The sequence below is a fragment of the Clarias gariepinus genome, chromosome 4 (assembly GCF_024256425.1).
Source record: "Clarias gariepinus isolate MV-2021 ecotype Netherlands chromosome 4, CGAR_prim_01v2, whole genome shotgun sequence".
Lineage (NCBI taxonomy): Eukaryota > Metazoa > Chordata > Actinopteri > Siluriformes > Clariidae > Clarias > Clarias gariepinus.
Window position 1 is genome coordinate 22,166,541 of NC_071103.1, and position 17,404 is coordinate 22,183,944.

Consider the following 17,404-nt stretch of genomic DNA (forward strand, 5'->3'; position numbering starts at 1 on the left):
GAGGGGAATCTTCTCAATACTGAGCTTAATCTTTGAATGTTATGGCTGATTGGTGTGTGTGTGTGTGTGTGTGTGTGTGTGTGTGTGTGTGTGTGTGTGAGGTGTCACACAAACAGACACAGCATCAATCATCTTTCTGTAGGGAGAGGCTGAACAGGCATCAAAAAAATCAAAAAGAAAGGAAGAAAGTGCCCTTTGTATGTTGTAACCTGAGGGCTTTGCTCAGCTGTGGGAAGCCTAGTCTCAAAGCACAAGCCTCCAGACTCTTTATGTTGGCCCTAAACTCTAGAAATTGTTCAGAGATTGGTAGCCTTGCTAGCTTAGAAACTGCATTTAAATCCAGATTAAAACCTACTTGATTACCTGGTTCTATTTCTTTAGTGTTGGGAGTTTGTTGGTGATACAGTACCTTATAATTCTCATACGTACATTTACAGAAAATTCATTTGAAATTAATTCTCATTCATTTAGTCCAGCTGTTTTCATGTGCATTATCACAAATACATTTCTGACCTTTAATCGTTTGTATGTCAAGCCCTTTGAGATTTTAGAATACATTACCCAAGATAAACAGCATCACTCTAAACACATTTTGTGTGGCCCAATTGTGTCTGTCTGTCCGTCCGTTTTGTAAACAGTGAGCTTGTATGCTCAGGCAGAAGGCGAGGGCTGCACACTCTAATTGAAATGCTTAAGATAAGGTTTACTTTGAGGTGTCAAGGAGCATTAAGGCTATGTTATGGGATCTTCGGTTGAAGCAAGGCAGGGACAGCCTCCTCTATTCACTAGCTGGATTCAAGGTGGCAGCGCATCAGCTCTGTGATCAAGCCTGATTAAAGCTTGCCGTCGAGAGATCATCTCCCTATGCGATACGCCGGGGCATAGGCTGTCCGCAGCAGACACCGCTGATTACCTGTTCTCCAGAACAGAGCAGAAAAGACACCCACTACACTGCACAGGGACACTACAAAGACACAGAGCACGTCTGGCTTTCAGCACCGTCGGGCTGCGGCCCGCATCGCTACGGCCTCCTTCGGCACCATCACTCTGACTTCTAATCACGCAGAAAAAAAGGAATTCACACACCAAGGACCTCATCTCCTTCTTAAATTAGCAGAGAGAAAGCAGCTCAGCTCTGATTTGGGGACTGCTGATAATCATAATATTTCTACTGATGGTTTGACAGAGTCATTAACATTGCATGAGAGGAGTGGGTGAGCGTGAAGGGTTGCCACTCAAACACACTTTCCTCTCTTTCTCACACACTCCTGCACCCAGGCAGCGACGCAAACCTTTAGCAGCCGACAGTGCTGACTTTACTGTTTCAAGCATTTATATTGTCCCAATCTGCAGACAGTGTAAAAAAATATAATTAAAAATTATATAGTTATATACACAGAAATAATAGATAAAATAGACATTAACAAAATAGATTATTAACAGACGTTACGGCTGTAAATTTAAAACTGTACTTGACTTAGACATAGAAGTTGAAGTAATGACTTCAAAGGTTTTCTGTCTCAATCTTGAATGTGGATGATCTTGGCTAGTCCTCGTCATGGACATGCATCAGACCTGACAATGGCAGTATTAACCACAAACCTAGCACCTGAGGTTGTTTACCAACTGGAAAACAGTGACATTACATTTTATGCTTGCCACTGCATTGTTAAAATAACCATAAGGCACTAAAGATATATTAACTTGGAATAAAACTTGAGTGTTGACAGCATTTTTTAAAAGTTCAGAAGTAATCAAAATGAATTTATCTGCATTCATTTGATAAAAAAAAAAAAAAAAAAAAAACCTAGACAAGGTAAACAGTCGGTGTCTGAGAGGAGTTTATTTCTGGATGTGTAGGTGCATGCGGTATACCATTCCACTCGAACCCGGGTCACGCTTTGGTCTTTGGATGCTGCAGAGACAAGAACGTAGCTCACCTCGACGGCAGCTGATAAAGACAGCCTCAGGTGGTGGTGTAAAAATAGATGTAAAAAAACTCCAGGCAATATAAATTAATGAGCTAAATCCTGTACCGCGGACCGGTCTCATGCGGCGGGGGGCTGAGAGAATGGACGGAAACTGACAAGCGTGTTTGACTACAGAGCGACTTGAGCATCACAGAGGAAGACTCTCAGCCTGCTGGCAGCACCTGCTATCTCCTCCATCCATTAAAAAAAAAAATGTCTCCATCAGACAGCAGGCCCGGCTTTCATCCACATCAACACACACGTTCATTACTGTAAAAAACAACCGCGACAAGACGCCGTCTCAAATCTCGAAAAGCCCTCCCTCTTTAAGGGACAGTGAGTCACTGCTGCAGGAAAGGTGTCTTTTAACTATCAGTCGCATCGCAAACCTGTCTTTCTGTAAGAACGAAGTCTTACTATCTGATAGATACACAAAGACAGACAAAGGGGGGGAAAAATGAAAACAGCCACAACATTCAGAAATAAACTGTCCTGTTCAGATGTTTTGACAACTACAGCTATGAATATATCCTTCACAGCCAAACCGGCTGCAGAAACAGCATCGGAGCACTAGATGTCTCCTGTCCTCCATGTTTGGACAGATGAACGGAAAGGCTGAATGAGTGAGTGCTGAGAGACATGGCTGGGGCAGAGGGCGGAAAGCCAGGGCTTTACTCCAGGAAGGCGGCTGCTGAATTAGGGATCAGGAAGGCTACTGTAGAACAGGCAGGAAACACAGTCTGGCTTTGAATGGGGTTGTGGTTATGGTTGCCAGATCAGCCAGGTCCCTGAGAGAGGGGCAAATTGGGGGCAGGTTTGTTCACCCCCTCCCGATTTCAGTCGGCATTATGCCCACGACACACAGCGCATACTCATCCTCCCTGTCGCCAGATCAATGACCCTGCTGTAAGATGCATTTCTAGTGTAACCTACACACTCCTCCTTGCCAGAACAAGGTCCCTTTAACAGGCTTTAGTGATTCCAAACAGCTCGAGGGGGAGCAGGAAGCATGGCGTGCGGGCGCAGAGAAAACTTGTGTAGGGGGGCAATTTTCACCTGCAACAAAATGTGCTCTGCACGTCATACAGAGGATTCAATGTTCTGCACAACGCCTGCAGAACGAACTGCAGGTTACAGTGGTGGAAACAAAACACTAGCCCCAGACAGCGCTGCTGCTTCAGAGCAACATTTTACTGTCTTGCCATATAACTGTGGCTGCACTCTGGATTTAAGCACTGTTGTGCGTTATGCAGTGCGTTAGCGATAATAGGTCGCTGTGTGCTAAGCAGAATAAATGGGGTAGGAGTTGTGGCAGAGACTCGGCCTGGAATCCCCATCCATCATTTCTATTTATAGACTCGAGTCCTTCAAGCGGCTCGCGCTCGAGATCCTGTACGGAGTCATGTCCGGCGCTGGGCGGAAAAAAACGACACAACATCTACTCATCAACTTTGTACACGATGACTGTGTACATTCATGCATGCACTAATTAGATGACCTTAGACTTTCTTGTTCTGTTAGATGCGAAAGCCTTGGAGATGCTGTAAAAAGGGGCTAGATTGTTCAAATACTGGAGAGGTGGAATTTCCATATATTTCACGTCGTGATAACGGCTATCATTGTATTAATCGATTATGTCAATCACAGCAGCGCTATCCAATCACGTGCATCTTCGATCTCATGTCCACAGAAGAGAGCAGATCCTAAGAGTGTGTTGCGCTGTACTATGATGCAGTAGTTGGAAAAGTTGCATATGGTTGGATTCCTGTGTAATGTAGGATGCAGTTTAGATTCCCCCCCAGCTAGAAGATAGGTCAGGGAAGTAAACCACTAGGTAACAAAACTGTGGCACTTCATAATCGTTGCTTAAGCATGTTTTTCACAATGTCTTACACTTGTCATGTTGGTGTTTTAAGATAAAATAAACGAAGGTCTATGATGAAGGGCAGCGTTGCCGAATAGGTGGAGGAAGAGTGCGTCAGTTTCCGTATCCAAAAATAGATAGCAGGTTTGTTTAGGTCTGGTCACCGTGACCATATTTGTCTGTGCCATCCACAGCTGTTGAATTTGATAACGTTATGAAAATGCCTGGAGTGCCAGCAGCGGTTGCGGTGTAACATGTTTTCGGGATAAACAGTAGTGCGATACACAATCAAAGGGTTTTCCGTGTGGTCCGAACTCCCTGCGTGGAGAAACACAGTTTGCATGTAGTACGATTTCGGGTGAGTCTAGGAGGAGGCGCACAAATGGAACAAGAACTGACAGTGAAAGGAAAACTGAATAGATGGGGAGAGGGAGAGAGAGAGAGATGGATGGAAATGCATTTGAATAAGTATTGTGAAAATGTCAGCAGTGATGTAACTGTCTGATCATACGCTGTGACTAACCGTGACACTGTAACAATCAGGATTCACACCCAAGTAAGTGCATAAACAATAAATGCCAGCGTAGACGACACAAAACATAGAAAACTAGCGCCGTCCTAGAAAAGGTAGCTCTTTAATCCTCTGTGGAGGGGAATAATTATATAAACTTATTAATCAGATTATTTACTGTATCAAAGCTCCGAGCTCTTGCCTGTTGATTTAATAACCAAAATATATTTGTCTTAGGCAACCTCTTTCTCTCATTTTCCCACTATCTATCCCGCTTGTTCTCTCTCTCTCTCTCCCCATGCACACACACATCCCTCATTTCAACATGCACTTAAACGCCCATGCACATCCCCACTCAATTAGAAACTTTTGCTATTTAACAGAGAGTGCTCAGCACAGACAGCAGTGTGATAAACCACCATTATTACTGCTATTTCCCACTATCACTTATTCAAGTGAGTGCATTAAGATATTTAAGCCTGATTGACAGCCTCTTCAAGCTAAGTGATGGAGCAAATTAATGAACAGCACGAGGGAGATATGTAGTGGGCTCACTTTTAACTTTTAAAGTAGAATAAATAGGGCCAAATTACATAATTGACCTTATATGTGCTGTATTTGTACTGCGCATGAAAACCGAGGATTAAAAACAGGCGGAAATATTAACAGGGGGGGAGAATTTTCATAAGGAAACAAGCAGTGTAATACAGTATCAAAGGATGAGAGGCCACGTGTGAGCTGACCCTGGTGTTTTAATCCGCCTCAAACTTTAGGAAGGTCTAGAGCGAGCTGCTTTAGCAAGGAAACCTCAAAAACATCCAAAGGAACACCTACAACCCCAAAACAAACAATTCACACAATCGCACGGGCTCGGCTCTCATCCAGACTGAAATCATTACTTCTACTAGTGTCACAATCGTAACCATAGATTTTAGAAATTACGACATATTCATCAGCACAGATTGATTTTGACGGCTGATTTATATGACGCTAATCATGCGTGTTGTATGTAAAACATAACCTCGCCGCTCCAGCCCTGGGTTCGGCAGCAGAAACGAGAGCGATGAGATACATTGCATTTATTTATACCTGGCTCATATAAATAGAGAGCGGATTAGAGAAGACGCTGAAAGCAGCATTTATCTTGGCAAAGCCCCTGGGATCAAGGTAAAGGTTATTAAATGCATCACGCTACCTTGTGCTGGGAGATTTAAATATGAAGTTAGTGTGCGACACTCTCCTCTCCTGAGAGAGAGAGAGAGAGAGAGAGAGATCCAGCTCCACCCCTGAGTGTTTCTACATCCCAGATCTTATCTAAAACGCGCCTCACGCTCAGACGCCCGGCCTGTCTCAGGATGGAGGCGTGATCATGTTTGTCATGTCTGTCCAGTGAGCAGCATTAACCTAGAGAGAGGAGAACAGAAGCGAGGATCTGCCTCTCCAGCTGCTTATTGATCCCCTCTGCCTGCGTGCAGTCAGGATGAGTCTAATCCATCATGGACCGCTTCTGCCTGCGCCTCCGCGGACAGATCCTAATGAAGCCAGAGCTCACTCTCTACTGCGCCGCATCTTTTTCTCTCCCGCTTTCTCTCTGCCACCACCCAAGCCCGGCTAGTGCTGCGGGGGACAAATGCAGCTCTTAACACACACACACACACAGACGACACACACATTCTCCAACCTTCTCACAGCTGCCACTCCTAACCAACAGACCCACATGTCTTTGCTCCTGATGGAGCACAACCGCGGGATGACAGATGGAGGGAACTGAAGAGAGAAGTCACATTCTAGTTGTGGGTTTATTGAACAGTATGTTCTGTACTGGAGAGACAAAACTAGCAGCTTTTAGACACTTTTGACAAATCCTTTAATGCCCACAAGTAAGAACTTTTTCGGCGTTCAGTAGTAAGCTCCACTCCAAATAATGTTGTGGTTCGATTTCATGCGTTCGAAGTGCTGAAGAAGATATCTGCATGCAGAATGCGAACTGATTCGGCGTCTCGCTCCTGTCCTGCATCGATAGCGATAAAATCCTTTTCTAAATTTCAAATTTGCTGACCGGGAAAGTCATGCACAAAAACATGCATGCTTTAACAGCATTTGCTCACTCGGACATCAGCGCTATGTTACATGCAAATGTTTCGATATTAAAACACAGCAGCAGGACACTTCACACTTCCTTTAAAAACAGGACAGAGCTTTTTGAGAGTGTATAGCTTTTGGAATGAGTGCAGCGACTCATAACAACGAACGCTACTTACAGTAAATCGAGGAACATTTTATCTAGGGTTAAAAAAAGGATCTACTATAACACACAGAGATCACACAGAGCAGAAGAAGCCGAAGTAGAGCGGTTTCTTGTTAACGTGGTCAATAATGAATGCATAAGCCTTCCGGTCTAAAACCTTCTTGATTAACTCTGAATAAGCAGAGCACTTGTGCAGAAAGCCGGCTCATGGCAGCTGAAGTGGTGCGTGGTCCATGATTGCGCTCACAGTAGGAGGGCATTCTGTTAGACTAAGCAGCTGACCTCTACACCTGAAGCTGAAGGCTGTGCCCTCAGCAGATTTCTAATTGTCTCAGCTCACTCTCTAATGCAGCGGTGTGGGAAAAGTTTAGCACTGTGTCTCCAGGCTTCATTTCCAACCAGGCCGTGACCACTTGGCCTCCCTCAGACTGTTTACCGCTCCCCTCCTGAGGAGCCGAGCTCGCGAAGGTGACTGACCTCAATTTCTCTCCCTTTCCTTTGCTTTCAAGCTCATGAATAAGTGTTCATAAATAACTTTCACTCTGTTCCTCCACAGCGAAAATCCACAGAGTCGTGCCGCGAGTTCATCACCGAGCCGCGCGGGGAAGAGAAAGAGAGAGCGCCCGAGCCATTGCCAGAGGGAGGCTATTACAAATTAAACACACACTTATCACTTTGCCTGAGCGATATGGACCATCACAAGGTACTATATATTGTTTACTTGGTGGAAAAGTGCACTGCGGTTGACATTTCGTGCACTAGACGGCTTCTTTCCTTCTTGGAAACTGACGGACATTTAACATACACATTTACAGTTTCGTTCAAGTTGAATGATTTAATGTCTGTGGCAAGATCAACGGTGTTGCTCACCTGCTTCTCACAATGACCAAAATCTGCTCCCTGCTCTGCCTGGAAGAACGATAACTCTCCTCGGTTCTTGGCCATCTCAATCAAAGTCATGGCCGTGCGCACAGTGGAGTTCCGGGCATGGACGAAAACCATCACCTGAAACAAACGTACACAAACACAATGCGAAACACAGGATTAAAGCAGGGATTTTAAAGACTTTTTGGAAAGGCTCAATCATTACTTTTAAACCTATATACTATTTAATAATGTGTCTTAAAAATAACAGTTGGCTAAAAAATGTGATCTTCCCGACATATTTTGACACAAAAACTTTAAGAAAAAATGGAAATTATTTTATTTACTTAATTTATTATCCACAATCATATTTGAACAGGAGCCCATTTAAAAATGCAGTGGTAAAATCTTTACCCTGCCTAGAGCAAGCTGATTTCCTCAAACCGTAAATGTAATGCTTTGCTCATTCTGAATACAGTACACTCTGCAATGCTTTATAGATGAACATGCAGCGAAGTCAATATGATATGTTGCACAAAACGTCTTGCAACGCTGGCCATGAACGTTTATGTATATAAAGGAAAGTTCATTATCCTAAAAGAGGAGCGGTTCTGGGGCTTCCAGCAGAGTTGTACACATGCATGGTGAGAATCTGTATAGAAATAACATGGAAGGCTTACTTACTGGAGAATTTGAGAAATTATGGAAATATAGCATTCAAGGCATGTATCGCACCACTATACGGTCACTACGCACACTTTATTAGGAACTTGTTCATGCATTCATCCAATCAGTCAATGGTCTTGCATAAAATCAGCCAGATGTACAGTAGACCAGAAGCTTTGGGTTGTGCTCACATCAAGCATTTGAAGGGGGGAAAATGTGATTCTGGGCTACTTTAAGTATTTCAATAACTGCAGATCCCCTCGGATTCTCATGCGCATCAGTCTCAAAAAAATCGAAAAAAAGGCGAAAAAAAATCGAGTGAGTGGCCATTCTACAGACAGATGCACCTTGTTGATGGAGAATGGGCAGAATTGTTCGACGTGTCTTGAAACTACAGCCACTCAGAGTCATTTCAAACTGGTTTTATGAACTTGACCGGGGAGCTCAGTGTCCTACAGAGGCGTTTGCAGTCACCTGGTGTGAATCCAATAGAACCCATTTGAGCTGTGGGAAAACTGGAATTGCATGGGGCAATCATATCAATATGGAGCCCAATCCAAAAAAATATAAATCCATGCTATGATGAATTGAGACTGTTACCAAGAAAAGAAAAGCCCTACAGTACCTACTGTTATATAAAGTTCCTCATAATGTGCCCAAAGAAAGTATGCCTCTATGATTCCTCCATACTACAAGCACAAGACATTGCTAGATTCATGTTGCTGTTGCCAGTGCAATAGCCAGAACTTTCTCCCTCTACCTTTCTCGGCAAATGAAGAAGCCTGCCTCCTGCAGGACGTCCATAGCCACAGGGGAGACAGCGGCATATAGCACTACCTTTTGTGAAAGGACAAAGGAGTGTAATTTTTCTATTATACTCAGACTGCCCTTGCAAATCAGTCAATACCCTAGACAAAAACAATCAATAACAGGAATACAAGACAGTTATGAGATGGTAGCAAAAGTCCTCTCTACCCCTCCTCTCCTGCCTCCTGCTTGTCCTTTGAGGACACTGTAATGTACTGACAGTAAGGAAAAATGCATGCACACTACAGTATGTGCCTGCTTTTCTCTACCTGTGTGTGTGTGTTTCTCCTTGAACACTCTCTCTCTCTCTCTCTCTCAGCACACACACAACACCTCTGCACTTTTCCCAGCTACTGATTCTGTTTCAGAGGAGAGAAAAATAATGCAGTCAGCTTCCTTTAACACATCCAAACTCACACTGACCATGTCATTGCTGAATTCCATCCACTTATGGGTCCTTATAGAAAGTGAAAAAGTGCAACTCCCAAAACTGATTAATTGAATATTCATGCGGGACTTTATTTTGTCCCTGGCTCACAGCTGTATAATTTATCACCTTTTTTTTTTTTTCCAGCTAAAGTGTTCAGCAGTCACATTTACAACGAGACACACTTATCACCCACTTTATTAGGAACACCTGCACACCATGCAGTTATCGACTCGGCCAATCATGTGGCAGCAGCGGAATGCAATACAAATCACGGAGATACAGATCACCAGCGTCAGTTAATGTTTACATCAAACATCAGAATGATGAGAAAGCGAGACTCTGATCACGGCATGCTTGTTGATACCAGATGGGCTGGTTTTACTATTTTATAAACTGCTAATGTCTTGGGATTTTCACATACAAGTCTCTGGAGTAGAAACAGAACTGCAGAAGAAAAAAAAAACAGTGAGTGAGTGACAGCTCTTTCAGTGGAAACGCTTTGTTGTTCAGAGAGGTCAGAGGATATGGACAGACTGGTCAGATTGGCTCAAGCCATCAGGATGAATATAATAATTCATATAAGCACTTTTTACAGCAATGGTGAGAAGAAAAGTATCTCAAAATACTCATGAAACCTCAAGGTGAACAAGATAAATCAGAAGAAGTCCACGTCAGGTTCCTGTCCAGTCAGCCAAGAACAAGAACCTGAGAATGTCAGTTGATGGTTAGAAAAATACATCATTCTGTCTTTTTCCAGTCATCAGCTACCCTGTTTCAGTGATGCTGTGCAAATGATAGCCTCAGATTTCTGTTAATGACTGACAGGAGTGAAACCTGATTAACACCTTAACTCTAGTGACTTGTATGTGAAATCTGATGTGGTCTTCTGCTTAAGTAGCACATCCACATCAAGGTTTAACGTGTTGCACATTCTGAGATGCTTTTCTGCTCACAGTTCAAATCCAGGATGTTTCTGGTTTGTTGCACCATACTGTAGAAACTCTACAGATGGTTGTGTGAGAAATCCCAGAGGGTTAACAGTTTCTGAAATATTCAAACCAGCCTATCTGACACCAACAATGCTTAATCTGCATCTGTAATACATCTTCATATGACTGGAATGTAAAGTATTAATTAAATTAATTTCATCAATTATTAGTGTCTATCCTTTCTGACATAATAGTCATCTTAATTTCTTGCTCAGCATCTTGTTTTAATGCTCATGTCCTGTTCTCACTGAGCTGGGCTATTTTGTTCCATTTTATTATAAAAAGTAGACCTGTGAGACATATATGTATTATGAGTTTTATATTCACCAGACCAACCATTATATGACTTGTTTCAACTTGTTATATTCTGGTTTAAGGCAGCATGGTGAGTTAGTGGTTAGATCATTGTCTCCTCACATCACCAAGGGTTGGAGGTTTCAGGCCAGTGTGTGTATGGAGTCACCATGTTGTCCCTGTGCTTGTGGAGGATTTCTCCCAGTATTTCAGTTTCCTCCCACAGTCCAAAAATGATTAACTGTTGTTTACAAATCGCCTGCAGTGTACGAGCATGTGTGCGGTTCTGGCCCAAGTTCCCTGGGATAGGCTCCAGGCCCCCGCATCTCTACATAGGATATGTCGTTTAGATAATAAATGGATACTAAGATTTTTTAAAAAAGGACCTCAGCCAGGTCTGTGGTGTGTATATATATATATATATATATATATATATATATATATATATATATATATATATATATATATATATAATGTTTTGTATTAAAATCCAGCACAGGTATGTCAAATCATGTTAAATGTATTTTCTGGTAAAAAAGTGGAACGTTAAAATGGGTCACTGAACTACATAGAATATGAGTAACGACTCCTTATTTGCAGACTAGATGCACTGAACCCAATGTTGGAGCCCAAGTGTGCCATGTATTATACCAAATACATATGCACCTCTGATTAGTTTTTAATCCTGACCTGTACTGGCTATGAGCCTGCGAAAGAAAGAACACTTCTCCAGAAGCAAGTCTAATTCGCAATAATTATACAGGAAATAACTGCAAAGAGAAATCCTGTATTGATTAAATACAATTAATGACACATAACGCACAAAGAATTCTATGCAGGACTTTGGCAGAAATAGGCAGCATGTTAGTACAGTGGGTAATCTTGCTACTTTACAGCTCCAGGGACCCTGATTCACTTCTGAGCTTGAGTTACTGTAGACCTTCTCTTCTTGTCTGTGTTGGCTTTCAATGACTTCTATACTGTAGCTTTCTCACACCTACCAGAGACGTGTCTGTGGATCTATTGGTTATATTAAATTATCCCCAAGTGTGAATAAGTACAAAAATGTGTGTACATGGTGTCTGGCATTTCAGCTGGTGTGGTTCCTGTCTCATGCCTAGTATTTCCAGGATATGACAACCTACCCAACTACTAAAGATTAATAAATTAATATTTGCCTAATTTATTGTTGAGAATAACAGGTTCAAATTGATCTTCGAATTAAGGAAAAAAAAGCTTTGAAGTTGTATTTGAGAGTTTAAGGACTTCGGCAACTACAGTTAAATTTTCAGTCGTATTAAAAATCCACAAAAGTGCTAAGAAAATTGTCTGACCAATACCCAATTAATAAGATGACTGACACTGACACTTAGACTACTTGGACAACAGTCGACTATGTGGACTGCTGACCATCACACACTTATGCATTTTTTTTCAACATCCCATCCTACAGTATTTGCTATTATAATACCCTCCAGTCGTCTGAAAAGGCCAGCTTAAAGCTTAAAGACAAATTTGGATTTATCTTTCTATATTCAAGAAAAATATAGAATCTATGAAACAGCATGCATGGCATTAATGACAAAAGGTCATCTGCTCTGTAATTGTTCTTGCAAGAACAGTACTGTCAAATTTGTAAAACTCATCAAGCGCCATGATGAAACTGTAATTAGTAGGTGTGTAGAAACACTTACAGTAACTGGTAGTGTACACCTATCAGTTTAAAACAATTAACATTAAATACAAGCTAGAGTTTAGTTTCCCCTTGTACTGTTGGGAGGCGCTGGCTCCTCATAGTGTTGCTCCACGGGTCCTCTGGGGTTTTCTGATGTCTGATACTGGGACTTTGGATCGGGCTTGTGTGTCTGGTGCATAACATGACTTTGAAGGCCAGGTCAACATTCTTGAACTCTTTGCCTGCAGGGCCCTGAGCGTGGCAGGCTGTGGTTGCAGTTTGTGCTACACTGTTTATTCTGCGGGACCTTGTCATATATGATTGATAATCAATAATATACAATTCACCTGCTGACCAATGTACATATGCATGCACATTCCAAAAGGAGGAAGCGTATACTTATCGTAAAGAAGAAAGTTTATGTACAGCTTACAGTAGCTCAAGCCTTTACAAAACTGTAGTATGTCATTTTTCTAGGCTACAGAACCGGACTCAGTCACAATGGCTTTTTTTCCCCCTTTTTTATACGTTAAGCTTTTGCCTCATCCCTAGCTCTGTTGTGTGGGAGTAAGAGTCTTAGATGAGGGTGTTTGTTTTACAGTGCTTTCCTCCTGCCATTACCTGGAAACAGACTTAGCGCTTTGGTGTTTATCACAATAATGAGGTCCTGCAGATAATAGTCAGCTGATTAAACCATAATTGCTAATTTAAGGCCAGCCTCCTAAAATAAATAAATAAATTAGAAAACAGAAACATCTTGAACACCTGCCAGCGTGTTTTCCTCCACCACCCAGAGCAATCTGAATTTCCTCTATGTGCCAGAAAGAAATGGGGGAAACGGAGAGAAACGTTCACCTGAAAAGAGAACCCTAAACAGCTGTTCAACAAGCTGCTTTGCTAGTGTAACAATATTTATTCATCATAAGATCATAAAAAAACATGTTTTCAGACAGTATACTCTATGAGCGTGAACAGTTCTACCTGCAATAATGTTTAATACCTTCACAGTCATAAAAAGACTAGAAACTGTATTTTCCAGCGTTGATTCTTAAAGAAATCTGTTGTTTTCTTTATTACTGTTATTTTACAAGCTTTAAAGCTGATACTGTATATTTACTGTCAAGACCCAATATGTCTCACATAATGAGTTCACTAATATAATGCTGGACATTAGCACTTCAAAGCACTAAAGGTTCGATGTAACAACTGTTTAAAGTGAAAGGGCAGTTGTCATCGATGCACATACACAATCTGACATGGAGCTCTTATCTAAGCACGGATGTATAGCTGAGGCTTGTTGCTGTGAGTGCAAGAGTGTGAGAGTGTGTATGTGCGTGTGTGTTTGTGTGTGTGGTAACAGATGTCTGGTTGAGCAGCTCAGTGGAAAGTTGACCCATATGAGTCTCCCTATGCTCCATCACTGCATAATGAGCAGCGCTACTCCGACCATGTGTCATTCACTTTGCATAGGATGAGCCAATTAAATAAAATGCATGATTCCCATGTAACTTACTTAAGACTGACAAATAAGCACCATGAGGCTTGCATAAATAGCTGCACTTAAAAGTAAAATAAATACAATAAAACCTCAAATTAAGCTAAATTTGCTATCAATAGAATTCCAGGCTTGAAATGGGTAAAAATACTGGTGGCACGGTGGCGTAGAGGTTAGCATTGTCGCCTTGCACCACCAGGGTCCGGGTTCGATTCCCATCTCTGTGTGCATGGAGTTTGCATGTTCTCCCCGTGCTTGGTGGGTTTCCTCCGGGTACTCCGGTTTCCTCCCACAGTATAAACACCCACAGGATAAAGCGGTATAAAAGATGAGTGAGTGAGTAAATCTCTGAATCTGGGTGGCGTAGCAGTTAGCACTGTGAGCTCGCACCTCCAGGTTCAAGGATTCAATTCCCGCGTTGGATCTGTATGCGCGAATTTTGCATCTGCTTGGTGGTTTTCCTTTGGGTGCTCCGGTTTCCTCCCACAGTCCAAAAACATGCAGATTACCCTAGCTGGCATTATGGGCAAATTGCAATCGATTGGCACACTGTCCAGGGTGTACCCTGGCTTGTGCCCCAACACTAACTTCTTGCTCTTGTTTTTACAATCCAGTAAAACAATATTACAAATTTTATTCAACATTTAGAATACCGGTCCATTTTTTTACCTTGTGACATTGCAATTAAAAGAATTGCCTTCATGGGTCGTTGTGTTGCTGTTTCGGGACATGCAAGGATACTCACAATATTATAACATATAATAATACAGGGGTCAGCGGTCGATCAGTGGTTAAGGCATTGTACTACATTTCGGAAGGTTCCAGGTTCAAATCCCATGACCACCAAGTTGTCCCTGTTGGCCCCTAACCCTTAACGGCTCAGATACTGTATATAATGAGATGAAAATGTAAGTCATAAAGCTATCTGCCAAATGCCTAAATGTGAATAACATGACAAGTAAATGTTAATCAAACCTTAAAATCGCCCTGTTTTTATTAACTTGCATACTAAATTTCAAAAGTGTTTCTGTGATTATCAGAAAGTTGCTTTTTTATTCAAAATATTTTTTTTATCAAAAAAATAACCTTTTATTCTAATTAACAGTAAGCCAACACCATTTCAGGGCTAAAACAGCCTTCTAATAGGATAGAATTGTGCTATATGGAATGAAGGGAGGATTGTGTAGCAAGCTGATGGTACTATTTGAAACTTAACCAAAAAATGGCTTATTTAGTTCCTCTTATCTGTTTTCACTGAAAAGCTGCCACAGAGAATAACTGCACATTACCAATCACTACGCCTGTAAGAAAATGATGAGTGTAAATCACAAATTGCTCCCTCTTGTTCATAAAGTGCATTGCTTATGCTATTGAAGGGAATTATTTTCTACTTTGTGTGGTCCACAGAGATTTTGGGGGAAAACAAATACCTTGTGTGCTTTTACTATCCTGAAAATATGACGCTAAATAAAATTGGGATTAATAGCTATGTTTAGTAGAAAAAAATAACTATATTTGTAATTTTCAACCCAATCATTTAGGCTCCATTATGACACAAAGGTTTGACACCTTTAGTTTTTATTATAGCACACAATACGGTGGCCGACAATACAGAGTTTGAAAATGATTTCTCATGCTCCCAGAACCATTACTGCAGAATTTAAGTCCTGGAATAAACATGTGACTTTGGAAAGAAAACCTTTCTTGATGTTAAAATCTGCTCATTCAGTACATTCAGGTCACCATTTTAGTACCACCCTCCCCCGATTAGCTTCACTAACACATGGTTTTCTTGTGGCCGCACAGCTGTTTACTCCCAAACCTTTTCATTTGTTTTTTACATCGCGCATGTGGAAATGTTCTTTCACTATTTAACACATAACTGTCATTTTTATTGTTGATTCTTTTTATGATACAAATTCATCAAGTGTTTAAGTGATGTCCATTCATGTTTTGTTTTTTCTTCTTTCATGAAGTTGAGAAATATTCCTCCAGGTTTTAATAATGTGTTGGGACAGCTCTTAACCCAATTCCAGTAATTTCACATCTCCCAAATGGATGTCTTTGCTTGATGTGGAACTACTGTATAATTAAACCTTTCTGAAGTGGCCAGCCAGTGTAGATGAATACTCCCAGCTGTAAACATTTCACTCTAGTACCTGTTTCTCTACACCACTCCGGTTTTATATCATGGCGTATAGTATAGAAACTGAAAATTACACCTGATTCAACACCGAGTACAAATCCAGCTCTCACTCAGCAGAATTAAAACAGCTGTAGACTCTGTACAGGCACACCAGTATTTACTCTGTTTGCAGCCTGCAGTGTGATACTGCAGCAGAAAAAGGAGGTCACGTCACCTTGGTTTGCTCAATTTCCAAAAAGCCTGGGTGCTGCATGCTGATATAATGAACTGTGTCTTTACTGATGAAAAGGCCTAAAAGTCACAAGAGAATATTGGTCTACCACAGTCTACTCGAAGATACTCAGTGCCCTGAAACACAACATAATACCAAACTGAGTCTCTCTCTCTCAGGCCTTAAATAAGGAAAAAATAAACAGATACTTACTTCAAATCTACAGCAATAAGCAATTCCTTTACAGTATTCATTCACACACAAACTGAAAATGCTTGGCTTCTAAGTCGATTAAACATCAGATCATGCAAAGAAACACTTATATAAGATTCTGTATTATCTCATCTAGCTGCAAATGAGAAGACTTCCTCTGCAGGAAGTTTCTCTAGGTTAGAAGATTAAGGTGGACGTGAACACCCAGATCTGATTTATTTAAAGCTATCTGGAAGACCATGGTAATTAACTTTCAGAACAGCTAGTTCTTCATGGTATGGATGATTTAAATAACTTGTGGTCTTAAAATGAATGTACGTGGTCAGCAAAAACATGCCGAAACTATACTTGATTGACTGACAGTGTGTGCCAAAGGTACCATCCCAACATAGTTACACTACAACCACCAGCCTGAATTGACCACACAAGGCATTCATGTTGTTGAAACCGAATTTTTCCAACATCTGAATTTCACCGCAGAAAGTTCTGGTGAGCCAGCGGCCACTGTAGCCTCACATGGCTGGTGTTGAACCCTGTGTTATCTTCTGCTGTTGTAGCACATCCACCTTAAAATACAGTATACCATGATGTGCATTCGTACATGCTTATCTGCTCATCATGGTTGTAAAAAGTGGTTATTTAAGTTACCATAGATTTGCAAGACAAACTGAATCACAGGTCAAAAAAAGTGGATTAGAAAAAAATAAATCACTTTCCAGCTAACAGCTAAGCTCTTTCAATGCAACAATGTCACTGTAACAGATTCAGGAAACAAAATATATGATCCACCTTTTATAATGTTTCTTATTTCCTGTATTAAAAAAAAAGCTACAAAACGTCCAGGGACCTCTGCAACAAATGTTATTTAGTAGGTTGTTTTTATCATGCCGAAGCCTTGAGGGAGTAAAGGCTCAAGCTGTTTCTGAAATCTTCCTTAAGCTTATTAATGTTCTGTCTGCTGGCCCGGGTCTCAACAGAGGAGCTAAAGGGGGTATTTCATAAAGAAAATTCCATCCATCAT

The 17,404-nt window shown here is 41.3% G+C and overlaps 1 protein-coding gene across 1 annotated transcript in view; it reads right to left on the minus strand.

Moving 5' to 3' along the window:
- ascc3 (activating signal cointegrator 1 complex subunit 3) overlaps positions 1-17,404 on the minus strand; it is a 174,723-nt gene that overhangs the window by 50,431 nt on the left and 106,888 nt on the right. Inside the window, exon 14 of the mRNA XM_053494602.1 lies at positions 7,464-7,598. Within this exon, the coding sequence (XP_053350577.1) occupies positions 7,464-7,598 (135 nt within the window). The remainder of the gene's footprint in view (positions 1-7,463; positions 7,599-17,404) is intronic.